The sequence below is a fragment of the Populus alba genome, chromosome 14 (genome assembly GCF_005239225.2).
Source record: "Populus alba chromosome 14, ASM523922v2, whole genome shotgun sequence".
Taxonomy (NCBI): domain Eukaryota; kingdom Viridiplantae; phylum Streptophyta; class Magnoliopsida; order Malpighiales; family Salicaceae; genus Populus; species Populus alba.
In genome coordinates, this window is record NC_133297.1 from 7,369,130 (window position 1) to 7,382,973 (window position 13,844).

Here is a 13,844-nt window from a genome sequence, read left to right on the forward strand (position 1 = left end):
ATAATTCTGAAAAAAGTGTTCTTTACAGTGATGGTAGCAAAGTATGAACTCTCATAATGCTTGCTCTCAGATTGTGTTGTGCTAACAACGCGTAAATATATAAAAGAAAAGAAAATAAAAAGAGCAAAATCAGAGTTTGAAAACACTAATCACCAACACCGATCTTATTCCCAGCGAAAAGGAGAAAAAGAAAGTCACAACTCACAAATTTTGTAATATTTCTTTCGTGAGCTGGACTCACTAAAGGTTCTTCAATAATTATTGGCCTTGTGGTTACAATGATATGATTAAGCATAATTACTTTTACTACCCGACAAGAGCCTAAAAGTTAAATGAATATTTACCGACAAGAGCCTAAAAGTTGAATGAATATTTAGGGTTTGTTTATTTTTGTGTTTTAATATGTTTTTTTTACTATTTTCTAGTTGTTTTTCTTTTAAGAATATTTACAAAAATAATATATTTTTTAATAATTTTAATGTGTTTTGTTAAAAATAAATTTTTTTTTTTTTAAATATCATTTAAGATATTTTTAATTAAAAAATATTTTTATAAAAATACATTACCAAACAAATATTTAATATCTTTTGAACTTAGAAAACAATGAGAAGTCCAGGTTTCTCAACATAAGTCACGTCTGATTCGTTGGTCATAATATATTGAAAAAAACGAAAACATCGAAGTACTGAATCACACGCCCAATTTGTTTTTTTACTTTTTAGAAAATTGGACTTTCTGTAGGTAATAAAGTGACGGTGATTCCCTGTTTGCTAGTTGCTACAGACATGACATTTATAAATTTCACTATGAAAGTTCTTTGAATATAAAACTTGTATAAGTTTATATTATATTATATTTAATTTTTATTAAATAAAAAAAAATAAAAAAAATTTGAATTCATTAAAACACTTAATCATCAGGATTTTAATACTATATTAAAGAATCATCTCAACTCAATAATTTAAGTTATTGAGTAAAATCCAATATATAATTTATATAATTATTTAATAGTTTTGTTATATAATAATAGAAATTAGAAGCTAGTTATGGCAAAAAATCCGTACTTTAAAAGAAGCAAGTAATTAAAAGCTAAAAACACATACCGGTTGGCAGTTGTGCTGTGATTTTATGCTTAAACGAACTCTAATCGAAATGCACAATTTCTATTTTGAGTGGTTTATATTACCAATGCATGTACTGTGAATTTCATATTATTAGAAAATTATATCTTAAAATTTTATTCAATAATATAAGTTATTGGATTAAAATGATTTTTTAATATGATATCAAAGTCTTATTAACTAAGCGATTATAATTTTAAATCTCACAACCTCTATTGTATTTAATAAAAATTAAGTACAATATAGTATGATTATGTATAAGTTTCAAGCTCAAATAATTTTTATCTGATGAGTTATGTAAGAGAAGAATTATATAAATTAGATCTTTAAACCTTATATAATATCTTAAATTATTGAGTTAAGATTTTTTTTTATATATATTTAGCATATCAACTTTCAACTTTTTTAATAAACTTGTTAGGCTTCTGTTTTAACTAGGCATAAATCACTAGAATATATTTTAGTCACTAAAATAAAATTTTAAGATATTTACAGACAAATTCGAATAAATTAAAAGTAAAAACTTTCAAAAGTTTAGTCATTATATATAGTGTAAAATACAATGTTTAATCGGGAACAAATTAAATTTGGTGACAGACAATAAATACATGGATTGAATATAAATTTACTAATTACAAATATCCTTTCTTAAATATCTATATGATAGATTTAAATGTATGGCCACGTTTTAATATTTTATTTGCAAAATAAACTAATAGATTATTAATTTATGGACTGGGAATACCACCATCCTTATATTTTTAATGACATTATTTTTGCTAGAAACTGAGGTATATGTTTATTTCATTTGTTATGATTTCACTAGAGTTTTTATAACTATGTGTAATCAGTGATGGATGCAAGCACTGACATGATCCCGAAGAGAAATTATTTTTGCTCCACATCCATAACAATATAAATTAAACTTTCAATTTCCTATTTTTCACTAGTTTGATCGATCCCTATAAGTTAATTAGCGATGTGAATTAGTTGAGCAGATCAACTCTTTACTCGGTAAAGCCTCAACTTGAGCTCATTTCTCTTGATTAACGAGTTAAAATAGATAAAAATAGAAGTTTTAAAACTCTTAATTACTCTATTATATATACTTTTAAATAAATATTTTATTGACAATTTGGAAAACACAAATTATGAGATTTTTAAAGTATATTGATTGCACTACGTAATTAGATTGAATTCTCCACCACAAAACTCATGTGCTCAAAGTGTTAATTTTGTCAGCCTAAAACTTGCTAAATGCTTGTGAAAATACATAGACATCTACAACTCTTCTTCGGCGAGCAAACTTATCACGTATATCTCGTTGTTTAGATGGTGTGAACCTAGCCAGCTTGCCCAAGTCAGCATCTCACCCATCACTGCATTAAAAAGATATCATTTCCAAGTCAGCATCTTGCCCCTAGCCAGCTTGCAGTCCGTCCATGAGACGAGGCAGCATCTAAGAAACGACAGTGAGTCAATGTCATGTAGAACGAGGCAATATTGTTGAGGAGTTTATTATATCTCAGAAAACTTTGGTTAAATTTTGGTTAATTTATAAAAACAAGAGCAGAGTAGGAGCCCTATATATCAAGGAGGACAAATTAAGGCATGTATTAAAATAGGAAGCCATCACATGGCAAGAGACAGGCAGGTCGAGGAACCATCACAATTACTTTTCCTTTTGCCTAACCCATTTCAGTAAACAAATTACTTATCTATGCAATTCAATTGATTTTTTATTGATGGGTGGATCTTGACATGTTGTGGCGTAGGTGTCACTATTATAGAAAGTCCTATAAATTTAGAAAGACACGTTGGGCACGACGTCTACACAGATATTAACGACGAACAAAAGGCACGTGATTTCGACCATTTTAAGTTTCAATCTCGCTTTCAAGATAACGCCAAGATGGTTTAAAAATCGATTTTTTTTTTCCTTTTGTAAAGTTATGGATTAAATTGAAATGATCCGAAAAAACATCTTAATTCTTTATGATTCGGCCACAAATTAATTCAATTCTTTAAATAATTGATGAGTCAAAAGGTTTGATTAATTATTCTATAAAAAAAAGGGCGTGATTTAAATGTTCGAAAACAAAGTTTGTTGAAAATGAATTACCTTTGTGCTTCCTTGTATTTCTTTCTGTAGTACACTGATGGGGAAATTAGCTTAAAATCTTAAATTAATTGTCAAAAAGAAAAATATATAAAAAAAACACAATCAATCACACGAAAACACAAATAAAATCTACATAGTTAAGTACCAATTAAGTACGCTCGAGAAGGGTGGCTTTTCAATCTATGATTGTTTTTAAAAAGCCAAAGGCTTTGCTGATATCCTTTCATCTATTGTCAACCTCTCGGAGACTCGAAGCTCATCTTTTACATTTTGGCTGGTAACCTCTCGGAGACTCGGAGCTCATCTTTAACATTTTGGCTGGTTTGCCAACTGAGTACGATCCCTTTATTACATCGATCAACACCCTTTTGGAACTAATGTAAATTGATGAACTATTTGGCCATCTTCTTACACATGAATTATATATGTGTGAAACAAGTTATTGCCTTTATATATGGAACACTCGTTTTGCCTCCATTCAACACAACCTCAACGTTCGAGAATTGTTGTCGAACTTGAAGCGATGTGTCGAGACTAAGATTAACATCTTTTGGAAATCGCTTTAAAAATTGAGTTCTCAAAAAATTTAAAAAGTTTTTTTTTTTGCTAAAATTTAATGCGGTTTGTACTTTTTGAATCGTTTTGATGTGCTGATGTCAAAAATAATTTTAAAAAATAAAAAAATATCATTGGCATTTTACATTTCGGCACAAAAAATTATTTGAAAGTTAACAACCACTACTACACTGTCAAACACGCTCTAAGTCCACTTCATCCAAAATTAACATCTGAAATTCAAAGATCAGTGCCTCGACCCTTACAGAGCCATGTACCTCTAGCCCAGTGACCATTCGCTCGATGCCACTGCCCCCCGCCATCATTTTCTCCACTGTGTCATATCCAATCTGTATGTATGCGTACTCACCATTATGTAGGGTTCGGCTTGATTTTTTGTCAGCATGTGCTGTATCATATCCCAATCATAGACAGCTAATGATCCAAGTTGTTTGCCAATTGCCACTATAATTAATTAATGCTCATATTAATAAAAAAAATAAAAACAATAATGGAGTTTTTAAACAGTATATATGCATTGTTACTACTGAGTTGACTCGGTTGCAGTGTGCATCTCGCCATGCATAAGTAATTATAATTTGCAATTAAATCCATATAATTATCGAACTTTACATCTCAGTACTTAAACTTTATTTTTATCATATTTTAATTCTTAAGAGTTAAAAAGAAGAGCGAAAACATCAATCAACTTTATTTCGACTTTAAAAACAATAGATATTAATGTCAGTTTTGGTCTCGAAAAAAAGAGTCAAAAGATGAGTTTTGAGGTTGAAATTGGGTTTTAAGCAGCTTTTAGGTGCCTGGGATGAAAATTCTGAGTTTTTTGAGGCAAAATTGGCAATTCTTAATTTTTCAAGAACCTAAAGATCCGTGGAATTGTGACAGTGGAATTTTAGAGGTCAGGTTTTCACAGTCAGGCGCGCACTTATGGGCTAACTTGCTGGCCCAAGTGTTTCGTCACTTGTGCCTCGCGCAGCCTATACCTGTTTTTTTTTTTTTTTTTTAAAAAAAAAAAATTCTTTATCCTCTAAAATAAGTTTGTATTTTTTTTATATGTATTCTGAGTGATGTAAATATTTCGATTTATTTATATTTTTTAATATATATAGCAAAAAATGGTTACCGAAATTTATTTTATAGAGAAGTTTGCAGTCACAATATTGTAACTTCAAAAACAATTTGTGAATTGTTTGGTAGTATGGTTGTGAAAATTTTTTTAAAGTGTTTTTTACTTAAAAATATATTAAATAATATTTTTTATTTAAAAAAATTATTTTTAATACTAGTGTAATCAAAATGTTAAAAAAATATTAATTTAAAAAATAAATAAAAAATAATAAAAAAATATATATTCATGGGACACAAATTCAAAAACGCACATGTAAAAGTTTCAGTTCATAGGTAGTTGAGATGTCTAAAGAAGGGTTTGGAATTGTAGTTGGCAACGTTTTGTTTTTAAGAAAATGATTTTTTATTTTAAATGATTTTTTTTTATATTTTTAAATTATTTTGGATATGTTTATATGTTAAAATAAAAAAAATTATTTAATATATTTTAAAACAAAAAATATTTTAAAAAGTAATATTTATCACTATTCTAAACACCCCATGATAATAACAATACTTTTATGAAGGGATAATTTTAAGAAAATAATTTTTCTAATATATATCCTTATGCCACATGTTAAGTGATATAACTGGAAGCTGGTTTCACTTATATGATGAATCGATTTATTTATATAATTGAGTACCATTTTATTTTTTAGTTTAATATTTCTGGGAATGTAAATTAAAGAATTATATTAATTAATGTGTGCATGAACAACACATGTTATAGAAACTCCTAAGAAAGCATGACCGTGCAAGATCTCAAGAACACACATGAAATGAATTGTTAGATCATAATTCCAAATTAAAATCCGACAATAGATCCAATAAATATATATTTTTTGAGTTTTTTTTATTATTATATTCTTCCTTAATACATGGCTATAGTCGTTCCAATTATATTAGATAAAATTCCTCAAAAGGAAGAAATCTGAGCGATATCCAACAACAGTACTTGCCGAGACAAGAGAATTCACAGAATCAAATCTTCAAAAAGAGCAAGGAAATAAAGCTAATACTCATCATCAAAATTCAATGTTTTTACTTCAGAAATTAGAATCTTGTCCGTAGGTCTGGACCCACTTTAAAATCAGCATTAAAATTATGATTAAACCCATCTTTGTCTGACCCCCAGCAATGATTCCAGAAATAGCAAGAAACCCCCCAGCCTCACCAGGCCCATAACCGTCTTTTCAGAAGTTCAACCCACTGGTTTTCTTCCGTGATATAGCAGAAAAGTCAAGGCGATAATGGGCATAAGGAAAGGAGTAGGAAAAAGTGGACGGCAGTTGAGGAGGGCTGGCATATTAGAGTATAGTAATTGCCTATAAAAGAGGCCCTAAACAGAATCTTCTGCTCGTCAAAACACACACACACCATTTCTCATTTCCATAGCCACTTGGCCATGACTCCAAATCTTTCATTCTCTCATATAGCTTTTTAACACCAGCAACTGAGTGACAGAGAGAGGGAGATAGCATAGAATTCGGTGAAGCAGCAACGACCTCCCCTGTTCCTCCTCTCCTTTCACTTCCACTTGTTTCCTTTTGCTTGATAATAACCAACTCTTTCTCTGTCAAAGGTATTGTCTCTCTTCTGCTGCTGATTCATTTCATTTATCTACTTATGATAATTTGGTTTCCGTGTCCTTTTTATCTGCCTGTCTGTCTGTCTGCCTGCCTGCCTTGAATCTTATACTGTTTTTAACTTTAGCAATCATAAAAAGGACCTTTGGCTTTGGCCGTTGTTATTTATGGATTGTTTTTTGTCCCTTACAAAAATAAATCTTTTTTTTTGTTCTGTTTTCTGTTTCATATTCTTTGCACCGGGAGAGTCCATCGGAGCTTGAACTCATTTGTATATGCATTTCCTTAACATTTGTTTCATGGCATACAATGAATGAAACGTTTTCCTGGAAATTTCCCCGACGTTGACCAAGTAGTTGACTATCGTCAAACAGACGATTAAAAGCCTTACACTTAATCTTGGTGAATCCTATCTCCTTCATAAATCCGCTACTGCCGCCTGCAGATTTCGACTCTCTTTTCTATATCTCTTCTTAGTCCATATCTGAGTTCCTCTGTGATTTCTCTTTATTGAATTTGCAGAGTAAAAACTCAGGTAAAGAGAAGAAACTGGAATTTTGACTTTTCTCTCTTTTTTAGGGTGGGGGGGGGGTGATTGTTCGTGACTTGATAGTAACTGGAAATCACGTTCGTTGGAGGTTTTTGATTTGCTGGGATACAAAATAGTAATATTTGAAGATTCAACGTGCTGAATCCCATTTTTGTCAATGGTTTATTTCTGCTAACTGAAGTTGTAGTAAAACACTGCCAATTTCACATATCCTTTGGTGACTTAGCTTTTGTCTTTCCCCCTGTTTAGCTTGTAAATATTCCCATAGTTTCATTTCAAAGTCCTAATTAACCAACCTTCTTTGTCGTTTTATTCAACAATGATAACTGTACAAGCTTCATCTTTGACCTTTTTTTGTATTATACGATTGCTAAAATATATTTTCTTCTTTGTTTTTGATGTTCTGATTGCAGTTTTCAAAAGGGCAAGTGAGGATGTTAGAGAAAAAGATGGAAGGAATCAACACCGATAAAGTGATAGAGGAATTTGAAGCATTGACTAAAGATGCTGGAATGGTTCAGAGAGAAACCCTGAAGAAAATATTGGAAGAGAATGGATCTGCCGAGTATTTGCTGAATTCGGGTCTTAATGGAAGGACTGACCCTGAGAGTTTCAAGTCTTGTGTTCCACTTGTTACTCACAAAGACTTGGAAGCTTATATTTACAGAATTGCTGATGGCGATCCTTCTCCCATCCTCACTGGGAAACCCATACCAGACATGTCTTTGAGGTCTATATTTCATGATTTCAATTATTTATTTGTGGATTTGTGCAAGCAAAGTTTCTAATTCGAGAAATTTGAATTGTTGCAGTTCTGGTACTACTCAGGGGAGGAGAAAGCTTGTCCCTTTCAATGATGAATTGATGGAAAACACCTTGCAGATATATAGAACTTCTTTTGCCTTCAGAAACAGGTATTAGGAAGGAATTGGTATTTGTTTTTATTAGAAGAGCCTTTTAGTTTGTTTGTTTTTTCATTTAACAGGAATTATTTTCCCATTTGCTAGAAGATTACCTTGTTGGGTAATATGATTCTGTTCTCTATTGTTTAATAACAAGAAAACAAGAAGGATTAGTTTTTAGTTGATTAGTTCTCTGTTGACGCAAAGAGGATTGTATGATGCAGAGAATTTCCGCTGGAGAAGGGGAAATCCTTACAGTTTGTCTACAGCAGCAAGCCATGGAAAACAAAAGGGGGTTTAGGTGCAGGAACTGCCACAACAAATCTCTTCCGCAATTCGAAATACAAAAATGGAATGAAGGCAATTCAGTTTCAATGCTGCAGCCCTGATGAAGTGATATTTGGTCCTGATTTCCACCAATCATTATACTGCCATCTCTTATGCGGGCTACTCTTCCGCGAAGAAATTCAGTTTGTGTTCTCTACATTTGCTCATAGCATTGTGCTTGCATTCCGGACCTTTGAACAAGTCTGGGAGGAGCTCTGCAATGATATACGTGACGGGGAACTAAGCAGCAGAGTCACCGCCCCTTCAGTTAGAATGGCAATGTCAAAACTGCTTAAGCCAAGCCCTGAATTGGCCGATTTGATCTATAAAAAATGCTCTGGATTGAGTAATTGGTATGGATTAATACCAGAGCTTTTCCCCAATGCTAAGTACATCTACGGGATAATGACTGGGTCAATGGAGCCTTATTTGAAGAAACTGAGGCACTATGCAGGGGAGCTGCCATTGATGAGCGCTGATTATGGTTCTTCAGAAGGGTGGGTTGCAGCGAATGTCAATCCAAAATTGCCTCCTGAGTTAGCTACTTTTGCCGTGCTTCCTAATATTGGATACTTCGAATTCATTCCTCTTAAAAACAACGCTGAGTGCCTGTATATGGAGCCCAAGCCTGTGGGTCTGACGGAAGTCAAGATTGGTGAAGATTATGAGATCATTATCACCACTTTTGCAGGTACACGAAGTTTTCCCTTTTAGATTTAATTTTTCTGTGAAATAATTTATTGGGGTCGAGAATTTCTTCCTGCATTTCCACGAAGTTGACATAAGATGAAAACTCCATTCCATTATATGGCCTCTCCAGTACAGGCTAACAGCCCCATCTTTAATAATTTGTCAACAATTTTGAATTCACCAGCGCAGAAGCTTTATTTCATCTGTTGATGCGTTTAGCCTTTCGTGAATACTCTTGTCTTCTTTGTAGAGGCCATGATATAGGAATCTGCAAACCTAACTTTCTATTACTTCTCATTTTTTGAGTGTACTAGCCAGTAGCTTTGACAAGAACAGCTTCTATCCAGACGAAAATCTTTCAGTTCTCCATGCTGCCATGTTCTTCAATTATTAATTTTGTTTCTCTAGAGTCGCCAGTGGGAACAAGAATCGTTTGACTTTACTGATCCAGCTGTCTTTGATTCATGGCTCCATTTATTAATGTTTGATAAACTTACTTTGTTTCAGATGGAACAGTTGTGGACACCTTTTTTTACTAGATACTCGTATCTTTTTTAATGGAGGGGCATTTATTAGACATGTTAGGGAAATCCTCCAGGTTTAGGTTTACACACTGACATCGTTAATGCAAGATTCCCCATGTGTGGCACACCATTAGAAGCAATATATATTTGCTGGAAAACCCGTGTTCTCTTCTACATGTAGGTTTTTTAAAACTAAAACTTCCACAAAATGTGCTTGTTGAATGTTTATTTGCAGAAACATTGGCAGTCTCTGAAAGAAGGATTGTTTTTATGTGATGTTGCAGGAGTGCCCTTATTACGTCATCTAATAATGCTTTTCTTTTCAAAAGAATTTGGCAGTTGAACCATCTTATGACTTTAATTTATGTTTTGTGCCTAACATCCCTCATCTTCATTTCTTGACGGGTGATTGCCAAAATCTCAACTTCGTCTTCTGTTCTTTGGTGACAGTTGAACCTCCTTCTTGAGGGTAGAATGGGGGTAAAAATAATTTATATTTAGATTAGAGAAGTACATGTTTATACAATGGAAGTCTCTCGACAATATAGCAGTACATGTACACAAATAAACATGATAGACTGCAGAAGTAATTTGTTTGATTATTGTATGTCAACGTCCAATATAATAAAAAGGATACTTTCAAGATAATGTCATTGTTATAAAATTATTATTTTAAGCATAAGGAGTGGTTATTGCTTAAGCGATGTTTATTTGTCTTTATTCTTGTAGCGTGCAGGACAAGTTAAAACCGGGCCAAGTAAAACAAAAGTTCCTTAGGTTATGAAAATGATACATAACCAATCAATATAAAAATCTTGTTTTTTAGCTATTGGAAGGGGAAATTTCCCTCCTAGGTCTGCAAGCATTTGTTACTTATAATCTCTTACCCTGAACTTGGACCTGTCTGCTTCTTCTTCTTTTTCTCTCTCTCTCAGATGGAAAATTGAAATATTCAATGTACAAGTGACATATTCTCTTATCTGACTGAAAATAAAGCTTGTATTCACATCATGGCAGTTTTTTCATTTAATTCTGATGTTGACTGTAAACTGCAGGTCTGTACAGGTACAGGCTAGGAGATGTGGTGAGGGTTATGGGTTTCCATAACTCAACCCCAGAACTTAAATTTGTGTGCAGGAGGAACCTTATTCTTTCCATAAACATTGACAAGAACACTGAGAAGGATCTGCAGCTCTCTGTAGAAGAAGCTGGCAAACTGCTAGCGGAGGAAAAGCTTGAGATAGTTGACTTCAGCAGTCTGGTTGATGTATCCACAGACCCTGGACACTACGTTATCTTTTTAGAAATTAGTGGTGAACCCAGCGAGGAGGTGCTCAGAGAGTGTTGCAATTGCTTGGACCGATCCTTTGTTGATGCAGGCTATGTTGGTTCACGAAAGGTCAAGGCCATTGGACCCCTTGAGCTCCGAGTTGTTTGGAGAGGAACCTTCCAGAAGATTTTGGAGCATTACCTAGGATTAGGAACTGTTGTCAGCCAGTTTAAAACCCCTCGTTGTGTTGGGCCCATGAACAGCAAGGTGGAGCAAATCCTGTGTAATAATGTTGCTAAGACCTATTTTAGTACTGCCTTCTGAGTGAATATCTGGAAACTGCGATTTGGTAATTGCTTCGTAATATAGTTTAATCCATGTAACAAGTTTCTTGAAGCAGCAAACTGGACTGTATGTATACGTAGCAACATCTCTCTGGCTCCTCTTTTCTAATACCTTAGGTACTTTCCTTAGCCCGTTTGTTTCAAACCTTTTTTTTTTCTGTATTTGTTTATCATTAAAAAAATTTAATGAATAAAACATAATTTGTAAAAAAAAAAATTTAACTTGGTTTAATGAAGTGTGTTTTTCTTTTATTTTAAGTGAAATATTTTTTAGAAGCTGGCAAAAATTTTATAAAAAAAATATTTTCAAAAAACAATCACATTCTTACTCTGTTTTCTGGGCCGTTGTTTATTCGACTATTCTTCGTGATGGGCACTGACTATTAAACTCTTGGGTTGAGGCTGGTCCATTAGCCAGCTGGCACCTTTTCCGAGTCAAAGCTGACATGATATCTGAGATAAAGGCTGCCCATTAGCCATTGCTTACAGAAACCATTCGTCCGCAACAATTAAAAGCTGCATAAATTATGATTCCATCCTGCATCATCTTCTGCTGTTATTGGTAGTAGGTAAGGTATCGGCTTTTAAAAATAAAATTTTTTTTTTTAATGTTTCTGTATTATTTTAATATTAAAATCAAAAATATTATTTTAATATATTTTCAAATAAAAAAACTTTAAAAAACAATTACCACCCCCATCCTCTTACATCCAATAAAACACATGAAGGGACATGACAGAGGAAGAGCACATGAATGTGGATCTACCTCGACGAACAAGAAAGGAGTGTGCTGGCTATGACTTAAAAATCCATTACGTTACCCATGGTTGTCATTAAAAAAAAAAAAAATTATGTCAGTTTATGTAATAAATCGTCGTCTTCTATGATTGGATGTATAAACCCTACCCTTCGAGTCGATGGAACTTGCCTTTGCCCACTTGAAGTCAATGATGAAGGGACAATAAAAAAACAACATATCACTATCCAAATTCCAAAAAATAGAAAACAGACAGAAATCTTACCCCGGGGGGGGGATTTTTGAAATTTTTTAATTTGATTTTATAATAATTAAAATAGATATTAAAAAAAAACGGATATTGTTTAAAGGAAATTTATTTTTATTCATGTATATTTTTTATTTTTTAAAAAATAACTTCAAGTATTTTGAATAAAAAAATAAATATTCATAAAAACTTCTGATAACTTAAATTAAAAAAAAAATATATGTTTAATCAAAATTTCATTTCTTTATTCAGGTATTTCTTTTTTGTTTGGATGAAAATATTTATTTTTATATAAAAAGTGTTGTTGTTTAAATAAAAAGATCATGATTTAAAAACTAAGTTTCTATAAATAGTTTTCACACGAATTTATAAAAAAAATTAATTTGATAAAATTATATAAAAATAAAAAATAATGAAATAAATATTTATTATTTTGAAGTATTAATCGACATTAAAAGTAAATTCATATATTGGACTGATATATAATTATTTATAAAGTAATTGTTGATATTGTCATCGAGAGCTTTGATCTTACTTGATAACAATATTATAATTGGATAATGTTTAAAGTATTTTTAAAAAAATTGAAGGGATATTTATAAAAGGATAGAAGCATCTAGCATAAAAAAAAAAAAAAAAACCCTAAGTGAACCTTTAATAAGCATGTAACATATTATTTGTGTAATTTTTTAACAAAAATAGAATGGACAACACTTCATCAATAATAACAAATTTTGATCATTTTCGGTGATAAAAAAATTAAGGTTGAGTTTTGGACTTCGAAAGCTTGATTTTTATTGTATTTAAACTTAAAAATATTTTAAAAAATCATAATAACCTTAATAACTCTATTTCTAACTCAAAAAATACCCTGTAACTGGTTTAACATACTAGAATCAAAACGACCAAATTTTTTTTTATGAATTCCAATTTATTTTTTTCAACATGATTAAAGGTTTAAATAACTTGCACTGAACTCTCTTCTCTAAAATTAATTTATTAGGAAAAATACAAGTTATATGCTTAATATTTTAAAATAAAACAAACAATGCATTATCCATCACAATAAATTCCAGTAATCTTTGATGATAAAAAATTCAAGGTTAAGTACTGGGATTTTTGAAGTGTAATTCTCATCATGTTTTCAATAAAAAAGAAAAAAACAATTAAAAAACTTAGTAACTCTATTCGCAGCTTAAAAACATTTTATAATCAATCTAAAAATTCAAAATCAAGTAAAAAATAAAACTTTTCAGCTCCTATCTACAATGAACTTTTTTCTTCAAGACCTCATTAATGTAAAGATCAGTCTTTTTTAACCAAAGTATGAATGATCCAAAGCTTTTTTCCTTTTTCTTTTGATGACTTTCTGACTTCTCTCTCAACTAATAAATACTGAAGCTCAAGGAAAAATAATGTTTAAGATCAAAAGGTAGATATTCAAAACTCCAAGAACCAAATAATGAAAGCTTGAGAAATTAAGGGACAAAAATAAGCTTTGACGACTGAGACTAAGGGAGCAAAATAATTAAAAATTTAACGATCAAAACAAAAAATACAAAAAACTAAGAGACTGAAATGGACTTTCACTAAAACTAAAAGGATCATGTAAATGAATATATGAAAAATAAGGGATCAAAATGGATTATACTTGATACTAAAGATGAAAAGTATAAAAAACATTCTTCATTAAACAAAATCGTCTTTCATTGTTCAGTAAA

The 13,844-nt window shown here is 31.6% G+C and overlaps 1 protein-coding gene across 2 annotated transcripts; it reads left to right on the forward strand.

Moving 5' to 3' along the window:
* Positions 1-6,205: 6,205 nt before the first annotated feature.
* On the forward strand, positions 6,206-11,248 carry LOC118041545 (jasmonoyl--L-amino acid synthetase JAR4). Of its 2 annotated transcripts, none has more exons than XM_035048939.2 (5): positions 6,206-6,508; positions 7,476-7,792; positions 7,875-7,976; positions 8,189-8,982; positions 10,561-11,248. In XM_035048939.2, exons 2-5 carry the CDS (start codon positions 7,497-7,499, stop codon positions 11,097-11,099), a joined length of 1,731 nt encoding a protein of 576 aa, XP_034904830.1. In that variant the 5' UTR covers positions 6,206-6,508; positions 7,476-7,496; the 3' UTR covers positions 11,100-11,248. The 2 variants fall into 2 exon arrangements, with proteins under 2 accessions (XP_034904830.1, XP_034904832.1); XM_035048941.2 differs by lacking the exon at positions 6,206-6,508 and adding an exon at positions 6,728-6,914.
* The last annotated feature ends 2,596 nt before the right edge of the window (positions 11,249-13,844 follow it).